Below are 14309 nucleotides of genomic sequence, written 5' to 3'. Positions count from 1 at the left end.
AGGTGTTTTGTTCCCTGGTAAGAAAAACCGGAAAAGCATCCTGCAGGCTTTTGGTTTATAATTAAAGGTCTATTTTAAGCGTAAAATCAGGTGGAAAACCATGGTGCTGTTACCTATATCCAAATGTAAGAGATCGACGCCTAGTTCCAAGGATGCTTGGGACCATCCTCCTCTTTCCACGGGGTGCAGCGACCCCCTGTGGATATGGCTTTATCTAGGGATCCTCGCGGGGAAGACCGACTCCGCACACATGGTTTAATTAATAATTTATTTTGATTATCGCCGTTCGTCACGGTTATCACAGTGACACCTTGGCGCAACCCTCATTATCCCGGTCGGTGCCTTGAGCCAGCGTGAGTCGGCACAGGGAAGAGGAGCGGCAGGATACTTGCAGCAGGGCCCTCGGAGGCGGGGCCCTCGGAGGGGCGGGGCCTGTACAGGGGCGGGGCCCTCGAGGGCGGGGCCCTAGGAGGAATGGGCCCTCGGAGGCGGGGCCCTCGGAGGGGCGGGGCCTGTACAGGGGCGGGGCCCTCGAGGGCGGGGCCCTAGGAGGAATGGGCCCTCGGGGGGCGGGGCCTGTACAGGGGCTGGGCCCTCGAGGGCGGGGCCCTAGGAGGAATGGGCCCTCGGAGGGGCGGGGGCCCTCGGAGGGCGGGGCCTTCCAGGGGCGAGGCCTGTCCAGGGGCGGGGCCCTAGGAGGAATGGGCCCTCGGAGGGGCGGGGCCTGTCCAGGGGCGGGGCCCTCGAGGGCGGGGCCCAGGAAATTCCCGGCGGAGGCGGGGAGGCCCGCACCGCAGTCCGCCGAGCGTCGCTGGGCGGTGTCGCAAGGCCGCAAGTCAGCCCGAGGCTCCCCGAGTCCCCGCCCGCGCCTTCCCGCGGGTCCTCTGTCGGCGTCAGCATCCGGGTAACGAGCCTCCCCCAGCGGGCACGATGCCGAGGAAGCAGTGACCCGGGGAGAGGTGGGAGCGCGGGCGCGGGGTGATCCGGGGCCGGCGACGGGTAGGGGTCGGGCGAGGCGGTGGCCCCTTCTCTATCTACCCTGGAAGCTGTTCCCGCATTCCCCTTCCCTGCCCTCCTGAGCCAGTAGGGGAGTGGTGGCGAGGGGTGGGGGGTCCCCGCCTGTGGGAGGGTTTCCAGCTCCCTGCGGATCCTGACCTGGGTGGCAAGGGGCCCCGAGGGCCCGTCCCTAAGCGCCCTTCCCCCCTTCACCGGCCTGGCCGGCGGCAGGTGACTTCCTCTGAAGGTCGCGAAGGTGGGGTGAGGTGATGCCCTCCCGCGCGTTGGGAATCACTGTGCAGCTAGTGCCTCATTATAAGGGAAGTGCTTAAGGGTACAGCTTTGGAAGACGTAAAAAACTGCAAACTACTCTCGCTTTAGGAATCGGCCCAGGAACACTAAAGAACAAGTGACTTCTCTCAGGTGGTGGGATACTGAACAGCCACCTGGAAGGAATCTTCATAAACCGTTGTGTCTAGAACGTGTGTGTATGTGTGTGGATACGTGTACATACATACTTATATACATGTATTTAGACAGACAGAGAGAATGTGAATATCTGATGAGGCTGAGGAATGCTTTTACTGTTGGAGATGTGTCAGCTGGAGGCAATAAACATCGAGGAGAGAAAATGAAACCAGGTTCTTCTGCCTCCTCCTCCAGGAAAACTGTTGTACAGAAATGTGTGCCACAGAGATATTTAAGGAAAACCAAAGCTGTAGGGCCGTAAGGTGGTGGTAGGACATGGAAAGCCTGAGATTTGGTTCACCAAGTGGCACCGTGAACGGGAAACCCCCCTTGCTCTTTGTCTGGGGGCCAGGCTAGCCCTCAGGCCCTGCCCAGTCTGTACTCGGCTGGGCGACCCTGAGAGGAGGCCAGGGCCAGGGACCGCCCTGGATGGACTACCCTGGAGAGAGAAGACAATGATTAGAGTCATTGGGATGAACGATCCATTTTTCTACTGGGACAGTTTCAGTAGTTCTTTAGATATTGTGAACAGCATTATAAAAGTAGTACTGTTTTTTTGTAATTGACCTCACATTGCATCTTATGCTTGGAATCCAAATAAACCCTCCAAAAACCAAAACAAACTTATTCTTGAAAGGAATTGGTCACTGTGTTTAGTACCTTACAGTGGAAGCCCCCTCTTTAAGTAGATCTCTGAGCCCTGCTTCTTGTGAATTTTATAGATACTTGAACCGTGTGGTATGTTCTTTGGAATCTATGGAACAGTAAATACAAAGGAAAAGGAAAAAAGTAAACTTTGGTTTTTTGAAAATAACATGTATTTCATGCAGAAAAAATATGTTAAAAGTTTTCATTGTTTTCACTTTGATGTGCATGAAGATTGAATAACAGAATATGTGTTATGAAATGATGTCCAGATACCTTTGCATTAAGTTGGTGCAAAAGAAATTGTGGTTTAAAAGGTTAAAAATAAATGCAAAAACCTTAATTACTTCTGCACCAACCTAATAGTAATATAAAAAAACAGTACTAATTTCAAGGTAAGTTTTAAATGTTGAATTTAAGAATCTGGAAGTGAATGCCGTAGAACTGTAGAAAAACTCATAACAGAAGCATGTGGGTTTGTCACCTACACAGCAGGAAGTGTTTTACTAGTGTTAGACTTTAAAATACCTTGTTAAACTATATTTTCATTTCATTTCAACATACATTTACTGAGGGCCTGCTGTGTGCCAGTATCTAGGAAAAATGAATTAGAGACTCTGGCCTAAGTTTGACAGGAAGATGGACGAGCATGGGGTGAACACTTTGCAGAAAAGGGCCAGGGAGGTGGAACACAGGTGGAACGCACTATTGGGTACGCAGAGGAAAGAGCGGGACATCTATTTGAGCTGGACATTGAACTGTCCAGTGGCTGTTTGTCAGGACAAAAGGGGGCCATTCGTTTCAAGCACAGGGCAGAACACAGATACAAGGGCATAGAAACAAGAGTGCAGGAACTGTGACCTCGGTAATGTCCTCTGGGTGTGAGTGGCATGGCAACAGGAGATGATATTGGGAAGTGACAGCCAGATCCTGAAAGGCCCTATTTGTCTCACTCAGGAAAGAGCTGGACCTCTGTCTTGTATGGGAAGGGTTTTAAGCAGGTGGATGAGCTCATGTTGGAAAAGAAACCATGGAGGTAGTGGGGCTGAGAGGGAAAGATCTGAGTGTCAGACTGTGTAGGAGGCTATGAAATTTAATTCAGGAAGTATTTGTTGGACCCCCAAATATGTCAGGTATTGTCCTAGGTGCTGTGGACCAAATAGGCAAAAATCCTGTACTCTGTGGAGTGCAACGTTAATATCTACAGTTTAGACAAGACAAGAAAGGCCTGACCTAAGCTGACGAGGATGGAGAGGGGGCTGAAGTGACAGCCTTTGGTGACCCATTTGTGACCCATTAGACTTGAAGGAAGAGAAAATGGGAAGACTCAAACACAACTCCCAGGTTTCTGCCTGGGGCGATGAGGTGAAATCTATTTCTTTTTCCGTATATTAGCAAATTACAAAATCAGAATACCATTTCTGGCATAAAAGATGAGAGTTGTTTTTATCCCCCTAGAAGGATACGTACTTTGAGTTCTTTTCCCAGGATGGTGATGGGTTTAGTTGGTGCAGTCTTGAAATCTCACTCAGCTTCCTTGTGAACCCAAACCAGACTTTGCCAATAGCCAGCTATTGTCTCCGATCACCAAATAGATTTTCACTGTTTAAAATTTCTTCATCCACATGGGCATTGAACCTATGAATACTTAATCAGCAAATTTGGAGAATCAACCACACCAGGGTAGGGTTAGACTTATTCTGTATTACTGTGTTTCCCCGAAAATAAGACCTAGCCGGATAAAGCGTCTTGTGGAGCAAAAATTAATGTAAGACCCCGTATTCTATTATATTATGTTAGATAAGACCCGGTCTTATAGTAAAATAAGATCGGGTCTTATATTAATTTTTGCTCCAAAAGATGCATTAGAGCTGATTGTCCGGCCAGGTCTTATTTTCGAGGAAACATGGTATCTCCACTGGTCCAATGTCTAGTGGGGGGAAGTCAGTATAAGGGAGATTATGTTCAATACAAAATGACTTTCTGGCAATCAGAACCATCCTGTAACATAATGGGCAGTTGCCTGCTGAGGTCATTGCTCATACTTTCTGTCATTGAAGTCATTTACTCCTGGTCTATATGACCATCTGCCACAAAAGCCAGACAAGACATTTTTGTTGTTGTTGCTCAAGACCAAGGTTAAATTTCTAATCTGCCATCTTGGACCACCAGAGCCAGAATAGGGAGTTGGACTGAATCATTTTAAAGCCGGATGAGATTTAAGCTCATGAGATTTAAGCTCATGCTTACAAAGTCAAGTCATTGCTAGAACGACTTTATCTCTGGAATTAAGAATGATAAAAATATATAATCAGGATTTCAAATAGTGGATCTGGGAATAAAATCCTGGAGATTTTGCTTTTGATCTTTTTTTTTGCTCTGTCATTTATTTTTTATTTATTTTTATTAGTTTCAGGTGCACAAGACAAAGTAATACTCACACGTTTATCATCTATATCCCACACTGTGGACACCCCTCCCCCCATCCACTACCCTCTGACATCGCACCAAGCCATCACATTTCCACTATCTCCACTCCCAATGCTGTACTCCGCCTCTTGTAAGTATATACATACATATATATATAAAATTATACTTGGCATTCATTATTGTTCACTTTCAGATGTGCAGTGCAGTGATCAGGCATCTACGTCTTCCCTGAGGTGGTCTCCCAAATGGGACACGTGTCCATCGGATACCCTACGAAATCTTTACAATGTTATTGATTACCTTCCCCAAATTAATTTTCAAAACCCTGTGGCCGTCTTGTGGTTACCGACTGTTTTCTAATTCCCTCACCTTCCCCCTTATCCCCACCCCCCTGCCCATCTAACAACCCTGTTTTTCCTCTTTGTCTCCAAAACTGTTTCTGATTAGTTCATTCACTTATTCTTTTCTTTAGATTCCACATTTAAGTGAAATCATATGGTATTTGTCTTTCTCTGTCTGACTTATTTCACTTAACATAATGTTCTCTAGGTCCATCCATGTTGTTGCAAATGGTAAGATTTCTTTCTTCTTTATGGCTGCGTAATATTCCATTGTATAAATGTACCACAGTTTCTTAATCCAGTCATCTACTGATGGGCATTTTGGTTGTTTCCATCTCTTGGCTATTGTGTATAGTGCTGCAATAAACATAGGAGTGCATAAAGATTTTTGAATTGGAGTTTTGGATTTCTCCGGATAGATATCTAGGAGTGGAATTACTGGATCATAGGGTAGTTCTATTTTCAGATTTTTGAGATACCTCCATACTGTTTTCCATAGTGGCTGCACAAATCTGCAATACCACCAACATTGCACAAGGGTTCCCTTTTCTCCACATCTGCGCCAACACTTGTTGTTTGTTGACTTATTGATGATAGCCATTTTGACTGGGGTGAGGTGGCATCTCATTGTGGTTTTTATTTGCATTTCTCTGATGGTTAGTGAGGTTGAGCATTTCCTCATATGTCTGTTTGCCATCTATATGTCCTTTTTAGAAAAATGTCTCTTCATGTTCTCTGCCCATTTTTTAATTGGGTTGTTTTTTGGAGTTGAGTTGAGTGAGTTTTTTATAGATTTGTGATATTAACCACTTATCAGATATATCATTGGCAAATATCTTTTCCCATTCAGTAGGATCCCTTTTTGTTTTATTGATGATTTCCTTTGCTGTGAAAAACCTTTTCAGTTTGATGTAATCCCACATGTTTATTTTTTTCTCTTACTTCCCTCGCGCGAGGGGATATATCAGTAAAAATCTTACTCCGGGTAATGTCTGTGAAGTTTCTTCCTATATTTTCTTCTAGGTATTTTATGGTTTCAGGTCTTACATTTAAGTCTTTAAGCCATTTTGAATTTATTTTTGTATATGGTGTAAGGAGGTGGTCCAGCTTCGTTTTTTTGCACATGTCTGTCCAGGTTTCTTAGCACCATTTATTGAAAAGACTGTCTTTACCCCACCGTACATTCTTACTTCCATTGTCGTAGATCAAATGGCCACATAGGAATGGATTTATTTCTGGACTCTCTATTCTGTTCCATTGATCTGTGTGTCTGTTTTTATGCCAGTACCATGCTATTTTCATTACTGTAGCCTTGTAGTATAATTTGAAGTCATGTATTGTTATATCTCCCACTTTGTTCTCATTTCTCATGATTGCTGAGGCTATCCGCGGTCTTTTATGGTCCCATATAAATTTTAGGATTATACGTTCTATTTCTGTGAAAAACGTCATTGGTAGTTTGATAGGAATTTAGTTGAATATGTATATTGTCTTAGGCAGTATGGACATTTTAACTATATTAATTCTTCCTATCCATGAACATGATGTATGTTTCCATCTATATCTTCTTTCATTTCTTTCTTCAGTATCTTATAATTTTCTGAGTACAGATCTTTTACTTCTTTGGTTAAATTTATTCCCAGGTATTTTATAGTCTTTGGAGCAATCGTAAATGGGATTGTTTTTTTAATTTCTCCTTCTGATGTTTTATTATTGGTATATACAAATGCAACTGATTTCAGAATATTAATTTTGTATCCTGCTACTTCACTAACTTCGTCTATCAGCTCTAATAGTTTCTTGGTGGAGTCTTTAGGGTTCTCTATGTATAGTATCATATCATCTGCATATAATGATAATTTTACTTCCTTCAACCAATTTGGATGCCTTTTATTTCTTTTTCTTGTCTGATTGCTGTGGCTAGAACTTCCAGCACTATGTTGAATAGAAGTGGAGATAGTGGGCAACCTTGCCTTGCTCCAGATCTTAGGGAGAATGGTTTTAGCTTTTCCCCATTTAGTATGATGTTAGCTGTGGGTTTATCATATATGGCCTTTATTATGTTGAGATATGATCCCTCTATTCCTACTTTCTTAAGGGTTTTTATCATAAATGGCTGCTGGAATTTATCAAATGCTTTTTCTGCATCTATTGATATGATCATGTGATTTTTATTTTTCATTTTGTTAATGTGGTGTATTACATTAATTGATTTGCGGATGTTGAACCATCCTTGCATACCAGGGATGAATCCCACTTGATCATGGTGTATGATCTTTTTAACGTATTGCTGAATTCTGCTTGCTGATATTTTGTTGAGGATTTTTGCATCTATGTTCATTAGCGATATCGGCCTGTAGTTTTCTTTTTTTGTGGTGTCTTTGTCTGATTTGGGGATCAGGGTGATAGTGGCTTCGTAAAAAGTGTTTGGGAGTCTTCCCTCCTTCTGGATTTTTTGGAAGAGCTTGAGGAGAATAGGTGATAATTCTTTTTTGAACGTTTTGTAAAATTCACCTGGAAAGCCATCTGGTCCAGGGCCTTTGGTTGTTGGGAGATTGTTGATTACTGATTCAATTTCCCTGGTTGTAATCAGTCTATTCAGATTTCCTGTTTTTCTTGAGTTAGCCTTGGAAGGTTGTACGCCTCTAGAAAATTGTCCAGTTCTTCCAGATTGTCAAATTTGTTGGCATATAGTTGCTCATAGTAATTTCTTAAAAATTTTTTTGTATTTCTGCGGTGTCGGTTGTCACTTCTCATCTTTCATTTCTGATTTTATTAATTTGGGTCTTCTCTGTCTTTTTTTTAATGATTCTGGCTAAAGGTTTGTCAATTTTGTTTATCTTGTCTAAGAAGCAACTCTTGGATTCATTGATCTTTTGTATTGTTTTTCTGGTTTCTATTTCATTTATTTCTGCTCTGATCTTTATTATCTCCTTCCTTGTGCTCCCTTTGGGCTTATTTTGCTGTTCTTTTTCCAGATCCTTTAAGTGTGAAGATAAACTGTTGATTAGTGATGTTTCTTGTTTCTTTAGGTAGGCCTGCAATGCTATGAATTTCCCTCTCAGGACTGCTTTCGCAGCATCCCATAGATTTTGGGTTGTCGTGTTTTCATTTTCGTTTGTCTCAAGATATCTTTTGATTTCTTCCTTGATCTCCTGCTTGACCCATTCATTATTTAGTAATAAGTTATTCAGCCTCCATGAATTGGTGTGTCTTCCAGTTTTTTTCCTGTAGTTCATTTCTAATTTCATAGCACTGTGGTCCGAGAAGACAATTGGTATGATTTTAATTTTCTTAAATTTATCAAGACTTGTTTTGTGGCCTAACATATGGTCTGTCTTGGAAAATATTCCATGTGCGCTTGAGAAAAACGTGTATTTTGCAGCATTGGGTTGAAATGCTCTGAAAATGTCGATTAAATCCAAGTGGTCCAATGTATCATTTAAGGCTGTTGTTTCCATATTGATTTTCTGTCTGGAAGACTTGTCCCTTGTTGTCGGAGGTGTGTTGAAGTCCCCTACTATAATAGTATTACTGTTAATCTCTGTCTTTATGTCAGTCAGTATCTGTTTTATATATTTAGATGCTCCTATGTTGGGTGCATAGATGTTTACTAGGGTTATGTCCTTTTGTCGGATCGATCCCTTTATTATTATATAGTGCCCATCTTTATCTTTTAATATGTTCTTCATTTTAAAGTCTATTTTGTCAGATATAAATATTGCAACTCCAGCTTTTTTCTCGCTTCCATTTGCATGAAATATCTTACTCCAACCCTTCACTTTCAGCCTGTGTGTGTCTTTTGATCTGAGGTGAGTCTCTTGTATACAGCATATATAAGGGTCTTGCTTTCTTATCCACTCATCCACCCTATGTCTCTTGATTGGAGCATTTAATCTGTTTGCATTTAAAGTGATTATTGATAGGTACATAGTTATTGCCATTTTTAAATTTCTGGTTAGATTGTTTTCATCTTTCTTCTATTTACAGAAGTCCTTTTAGTATTTCTTGCAATGCTGTCTTGGTGGTAATAAATTCCTTTAGCTTATTCTTTTCTGGGAAGCTCTTTATCTCTCCATCAACTTTAAATGATAGCCTTGCTGGATAAAGCAATCTAGGTTGTAGGCCTTTGTGATCCATCACTATGAGTATCTCCTGCCACTCCCTCCTGGCCTTCAATGTTTCTGTAGAAAAGTCATTTGATAGTATTATGGGAGTTCCCTTATATGTAACCTTCTGTCTTTCTCTTGCTGCTTTTAGGATTCTCTCTTTGTCTTTAAGCTTTGCCATTTTAACTATATAATGTGTCTTGGTGTGGACCTGTTTGGGTTTATCCTGGTTGGAACTCTCTGCATTTACTGGGCTTGTATGTTGGTTTCCTTCATCAGGTTAGGGAAGTTTTCGGACATTATTATTTCAAATATGTTCTCAATCCCTCGCTTCCTCTCTTCACCTTCTGGTATTCCTGTGATGCACATGTTGTTGTGCTTGATGTTATCCCAGAGGTCTCTTAAGCCATCTTCATTGTTTTTTATTCTTTTTCCTTTCTATTGTTCTATTTGGGTGATCTCTGCTAACTTGTCTTCTAAGTCGCTGATTCGATCCTCTGCTTCATCTAACCTGCTGGAAATTCCTTCAAGTGAGTTCTTAATTTCGGTAATTGTGTTCTTTAGTTCTAACTGGTTGTTTGTTATGATTTCTACATCCTTCTTTATGTCGTCTCTAAGCTTCTTAAACATTCTTATCACCAGTGTTCTGAACTCTGTTTCTGATAGGTTGGTTACCTCTGTTTCATTTGGTTCCACTTCTGGAGATTTCTTCTGTTCTTTTATTTGGGACTTGTTTCTTTGTTTCCCCATTCTGGCCAACTCTCTGTGTTTGCTTTGATGTATTAGATAGATCTCCTAGAGTTCTAAGTTCTTGTTAGGTTATCTTATGTAGTATGTGTCCTTTATATTTGACTTGCACTACTTCATTCTTCTCTTCTGTGTGTGCTCCAAAGGTGACTCTTGTGTTGTGTGTATTGTCCTGTTAAAGAAGATCTTTAAATGCTTTTCGCTTGTGAGTAGGTGGGGTTAACTCTTGGGGTGACTAGTTGTGAGACTTGGCTCTGCCCACCGCAGGGTGCTCTGCTGCGTGAGGGTTGGCTACTTAAATGTGGTTTGGCCTCTATGGGCTCTTGTGCCTGTAGAGAATTCCCTCTGGGTGTGTGACTTGTAGGTCAAACCTGGTAGTACTCTGGTTTGATCTGGAGTTGGCCTCTGGATATGTTGAATCTTGTGCCTCTTAAGCTGGGCCCTCCTGACTTTTGTGTTCTCTGTTCCGCCCTTGGATCCCCGGCGTCTCTGCAGCTGCGGGTGCCGGGCGCGTTTCCACCACCCAGATGGGGCTGCGTCTCCACTCCGCTCCCTCCCCTCTTCCCCTGCTCGCCCAATTTCACGTTTTCTTATATGGGCACTGGGAGAGCACTGACAGTCGTGATGATACAGTGAGACATCAGAGAGTGTACTTCTCTCCTCGTCTTCCCTGACTGCAGTGTTTCATGAAAAGGCTTATCATCTTCTTCATGAAGTGTGTAAAAGACAATGTTTGCCTGTAGCATGTAGCCAGTCATGAGAAGAGAGTTCTGTTTGCCTAGGTGATAGGCCCTACAGAAGTGGAGTTGGGATACACTTGTCTCTTATTTACGTCGGCTTTGCCCCCCTCTACAGGTTAAGTGGTATGCTTAAAACAGTCTCAGAAACATGCAATAACTAGGTGAGATTTCTTAGTCTTTTTAGTGTGCTTTGCAAAATGATCAAATATTGAAGCCTAAATATTCAGTCATCCCCTTATCGTCCTATAGGTCTGGTTTTGGAGTCATCCTTGATACCTGGTTGTGCCTGGTCTTAAGTGACCTTGGAAGAGCTATAAAACCTCAGTGAACTCAGCTCTGTCACCTGTAAAATAAATATAATTGAGTTTCAGTGAGGATTACAAACTGATGTGTCTGATGCAGTGATTTGGGACATAGTGAGCATCCGAAATATGTTAGTTCTCCCTTTCTTCTTAGGAGCATATGGGAAATATGCTCACAGCCAAGAGTGGGTATCAAACAGTGGGTATCAAAAATACAAGAAATAAAATATAGAGATTATTAACAGCTTTATTGAGATATACTTAACGTACCATACAATTCACCCACAATATGGAGACTTGAATGGAATGATTTGCATGGGAAAATCAGCTTAATGATACTTTGCCCAAATCTACAAATATATATATGGAAATCCTCCTGAATGACTCTTGCTAAGATTCCTGATCATCATGATGCCGGGCCCTTTTTTCCCTCCTTTTTTCCATAGGATCTGTTGCCATGTCCCACCAACCACATAACTGCCTAACTGAAAAGGGGGACAGCCCCAATGAAACCACAGGAAATGGACCCCCCAATCTGGCTCACCCAAACCTGGACACATTCACCCCAGAGGAGCTGCTGCGGCAAATGAAGGAGCTCCTGATGGAGAACCATCAGCTGAAAGGTAAGCAGCACCTGGCCCCCGTGTTTCTCCAGTCACCCTGACCTTCCTGAACATAATACCCTTTGTAATAAGGCTTGTCGTGAACTCCTGCTCTCTGGTTCCTGAGGGGCAGAAAGAGCACAGAATTAAGCTTTCAGTAAGGCTAACGCTGCTTTCATTGTTTACTTTTGGGTGAAGGTGAGAATAAAAAGTATTTTATGTGTCTCAGGGAAATGGTATAATGACATTTAGTTAATTTGAAAGGAAACAGAACGAACGAAGGCTGCTATTATTATAGTGTTAGTCCTAAATATCATTACCTTGTTAAGAGGAAGCATTCTACTATCTCACGCCATGGCTTTTGGCAGGACCTGTGTTTGAATCTGATTAGTCTTTGTAGTTATACACAGGTACTTGTGCTATATGGAGGTACCCGAACCAATTTTATTTTCTTGAGTCTTATGAGGACTAGAAATACCATTAGACCCACTAGTCCTGTCTGAAAACAAAAGCCCCTCATCTTGCTACAGTCTTCTTCTGGCTGACCTTTAGGCCGAGGCCCAACATGGCATCATTAGACCCAGAGCCTCCTGGTGAAGGGGTCTGACTGGCAGTGTGATTCATGCAATCAGGTTCAGGCCCCTGGTGTGTGACACCCTCACTCTGAACCCCATACAGAAGCCATGAAGCTAAATAACCAAGCTATGAAAGGACGATTTGAGGAGCTTTCAGCCTGGACAGAGAAACAGAAAGAAGAACGCCTTTTTTTTGAGATCCAGAGCAAAGAAGCCAAAGAACGCCTAATGGCTTTGAGTCATGAAAATGAAAAATTGAAGGAAGAACTTGGAAAACTAAAAGGGAAAACAGAAAGGTCATTCCAGGTGAGCAGACTGATTAGCTGTGATTTTCTTTTACTAATATCTGTAGTATCTTATTTGTAGAACCTTATTTGTCTTGACTTCTAGATGAAAACCTTTCATGGTTCAGGTTAGACAGATGTTTTGCATTACCTTGAAAGAAGTGTTCTTGCTGAGAGGATTGGTTGCAGTTTTTAAGGGTCATGAATAATCACTGTTGGGAGAAAGAAATTTGTAAAGTTTTGACCATATTGATTATAGTCAACAGAACGTTGCAGTTATAAACTGATGTTTTGTATTCATTATAGACAGTGCAGAAGGACCTCTACCTAGAACCATCCAAGTGTTAGTTTTTAGTGTGTGTCTGTGATATAAAATTACATTTTAAGAAATCTATTACTCAGAACTGCTACTTATTGACCTTGTCCTTCCTTTCTGTCTAAGATAGATTCATCACTTTTCATTGTACTTTTACTTCTGAAAGATGGTTTAACAAATGTCATATTGTGATAGAAGATTATATAGGGTTGCTGTGTTTTCATTGACCCAGAGAACCTGGGAAATATGCTCACAGCCAAGAGTGGGTATCAAAGATGTTAGTGCCTGGTTGCTTACGCTCACTGGGTATTATTTGTTTACATGGACGCAGCTGCTGTTCATTTTCTTCCAAACCTGGAACTTAACTCTTTGGAGGACGGAGCACTGGGTTGATTCAGGGAGGACGTAACTCCAGATATCAGTGATCTTTCTGGAGACTTTATCTTGAACTTTGATGATCTCTAATTTCTTGAATGGGTAAAGAATGCAAACAGAGAAATAAAATGGAAAGAAAGTAATGAAAAGGGGATGATATAGAATAATCTGAAGAATGAAAAGTTTAGAAAAGTATCAGTTTGTATCAGTGATCCACTCATCAACTCGTGCTCATGAGACAATGAAACCATTGAGCTTTAGTACATTTATATTAGTGTTGGAAATGTTTCACTGTGGATAAGGCTTACTACATCTGATGCTTCAACGTGTCTTTCAGTTGAAAGAGCATTAGGTTACCTTTGGGGGGAAATCGCTCATTGTCTGAATGTTTTTGAGGTATAATACTCTGAAGAAATGATTACACCTGGGATATATGAGTAATTTTCTGTTCTCTGGAAGAAGATATCTTATATGGTTTTCTTCCCTTGGCTTTTGGGATGTGAACTGACAGTTGGCTTCAGCTGGCTGGAACCTAGCACATTGAAGCCAAACTTCCAGAAGCAGTTTGAGATTGTCTGCCTGTAGGTTTTCTTACAGATCCCAGCATTGGAAGAAGTTGAGATCAGAAGTTGAAACTCTGGACAGCTTGTTTCAGTGTAGGCGATCTGTCGAAGTGAGCTACAAAACAGGACCCAGAAACGAGTCCTTAGGACAAAGGACTTGGGTGTTTGGGACAATGAGATACTTGGGGCTCTTTAATACCCTTGGTCATCAGCCTTCTCCCCCCAAAACTGTCGCTGCCCATGCAACCAGGAGGGCTCTGCCTGAGGGGGAAGGGTGAGGAGATTGAGAAAAGAGACAGAGACAGGAAAGCTGGGATCAGGAGGTCCACCGTCCACGGATGGCGGAGCAGTGGCTCAGTCTTTATTTCACACACAGTTTTTATACAGTCTTAGAATAGTTATCTATACAAACAAGTAGTAGGAGAACAAGCAGGCTTCCCATGGGGATGACCTTGCAGCTGCAAGGCCTTTGTCAGCTCACAGCCCGCTCCCCACACAAAACTGTGCCTCCCAGGCTGAGCCCTTGCCTCCCTTGAGGTGGTTTTTAGGTTTAGGCGGTCATCTTCCTCACTGAGGAAAGCTCGCAAGGCCTGGGACTTGTCTCACTCATGCTGGCCCATCTTTGCCGCTGTTTCCACAGGGGGGAACCCCCCCTCAGCATCAGGGCTTCTCAAGCGTTTTGTCCTACACAGGGAAGAGAGTTGGAAATTTCCTCTAGAGATCTGCCTTCCAGTCCTCAGGGTGAGGCTGAGGCATTAATGGTTCTGTTTGATTTCACTGAATTATACTTCATATCATGTCTCTACGGAGTACTTT

General features: G+C 42.4%; 1 protein-coding gene across 6 annotated transcripts in view; it reads left to right on the top strand.

Annotated features, from left to right (window-relative positions):
• Window positions 1-745: 745 nt before the first annotated feature.
• The window catches only part of OPTN (optineurin), a 44300-nt gene continuing 30736 nt past the window's right edge, over window positions 746-14309 (top strand). The window contains exons 1-4 of one of the 6 annotated variants that reach the window (XM_081039637.1): window positions 746-904; window positions 4520-4669; window positions 11225-11401; window positions 12059-12261. In XM_081039637.1, coding sequence (XP_080895763.1) covers window positions 11236-11401; window positions 12059-12261 — 369 coding nt within the window. In that variant the 5' untranslated portion in view covers window positions 746-904; window positions 4520-4669; window positions 11225-11235. Of the gene's footprint in view, window positions 1000-2166; window positions 3475-4519; window positions 4670-11224; window positions 11402-12058; window positions 12262-14309 lie in introns of those variants that run through there. The other 5 variants (XM_081039636.1, XM_081039641.1, XM_081039638.1 and 2 more) reach the window with 5 other exon arrangements.

Source organism: Rhinolophus hipposideros (genome assembly GCF_964194185.1).
Source record: "Rhinolophus hipposideros genome assembly, chromosome: 1".
NCBI classification, from domain to species: domain Eukaryota; kingdom Metazoa; phylum Chordata; class Mammalia; order Chiroptera; family Rhinolophidae; genus Rhinolophus; species Rhinolophus hipposideros.
Note: the sequence above shows the minus strand (reverse complement) of the source record. Positions and strands in the feature narration are given on the sequence as shown.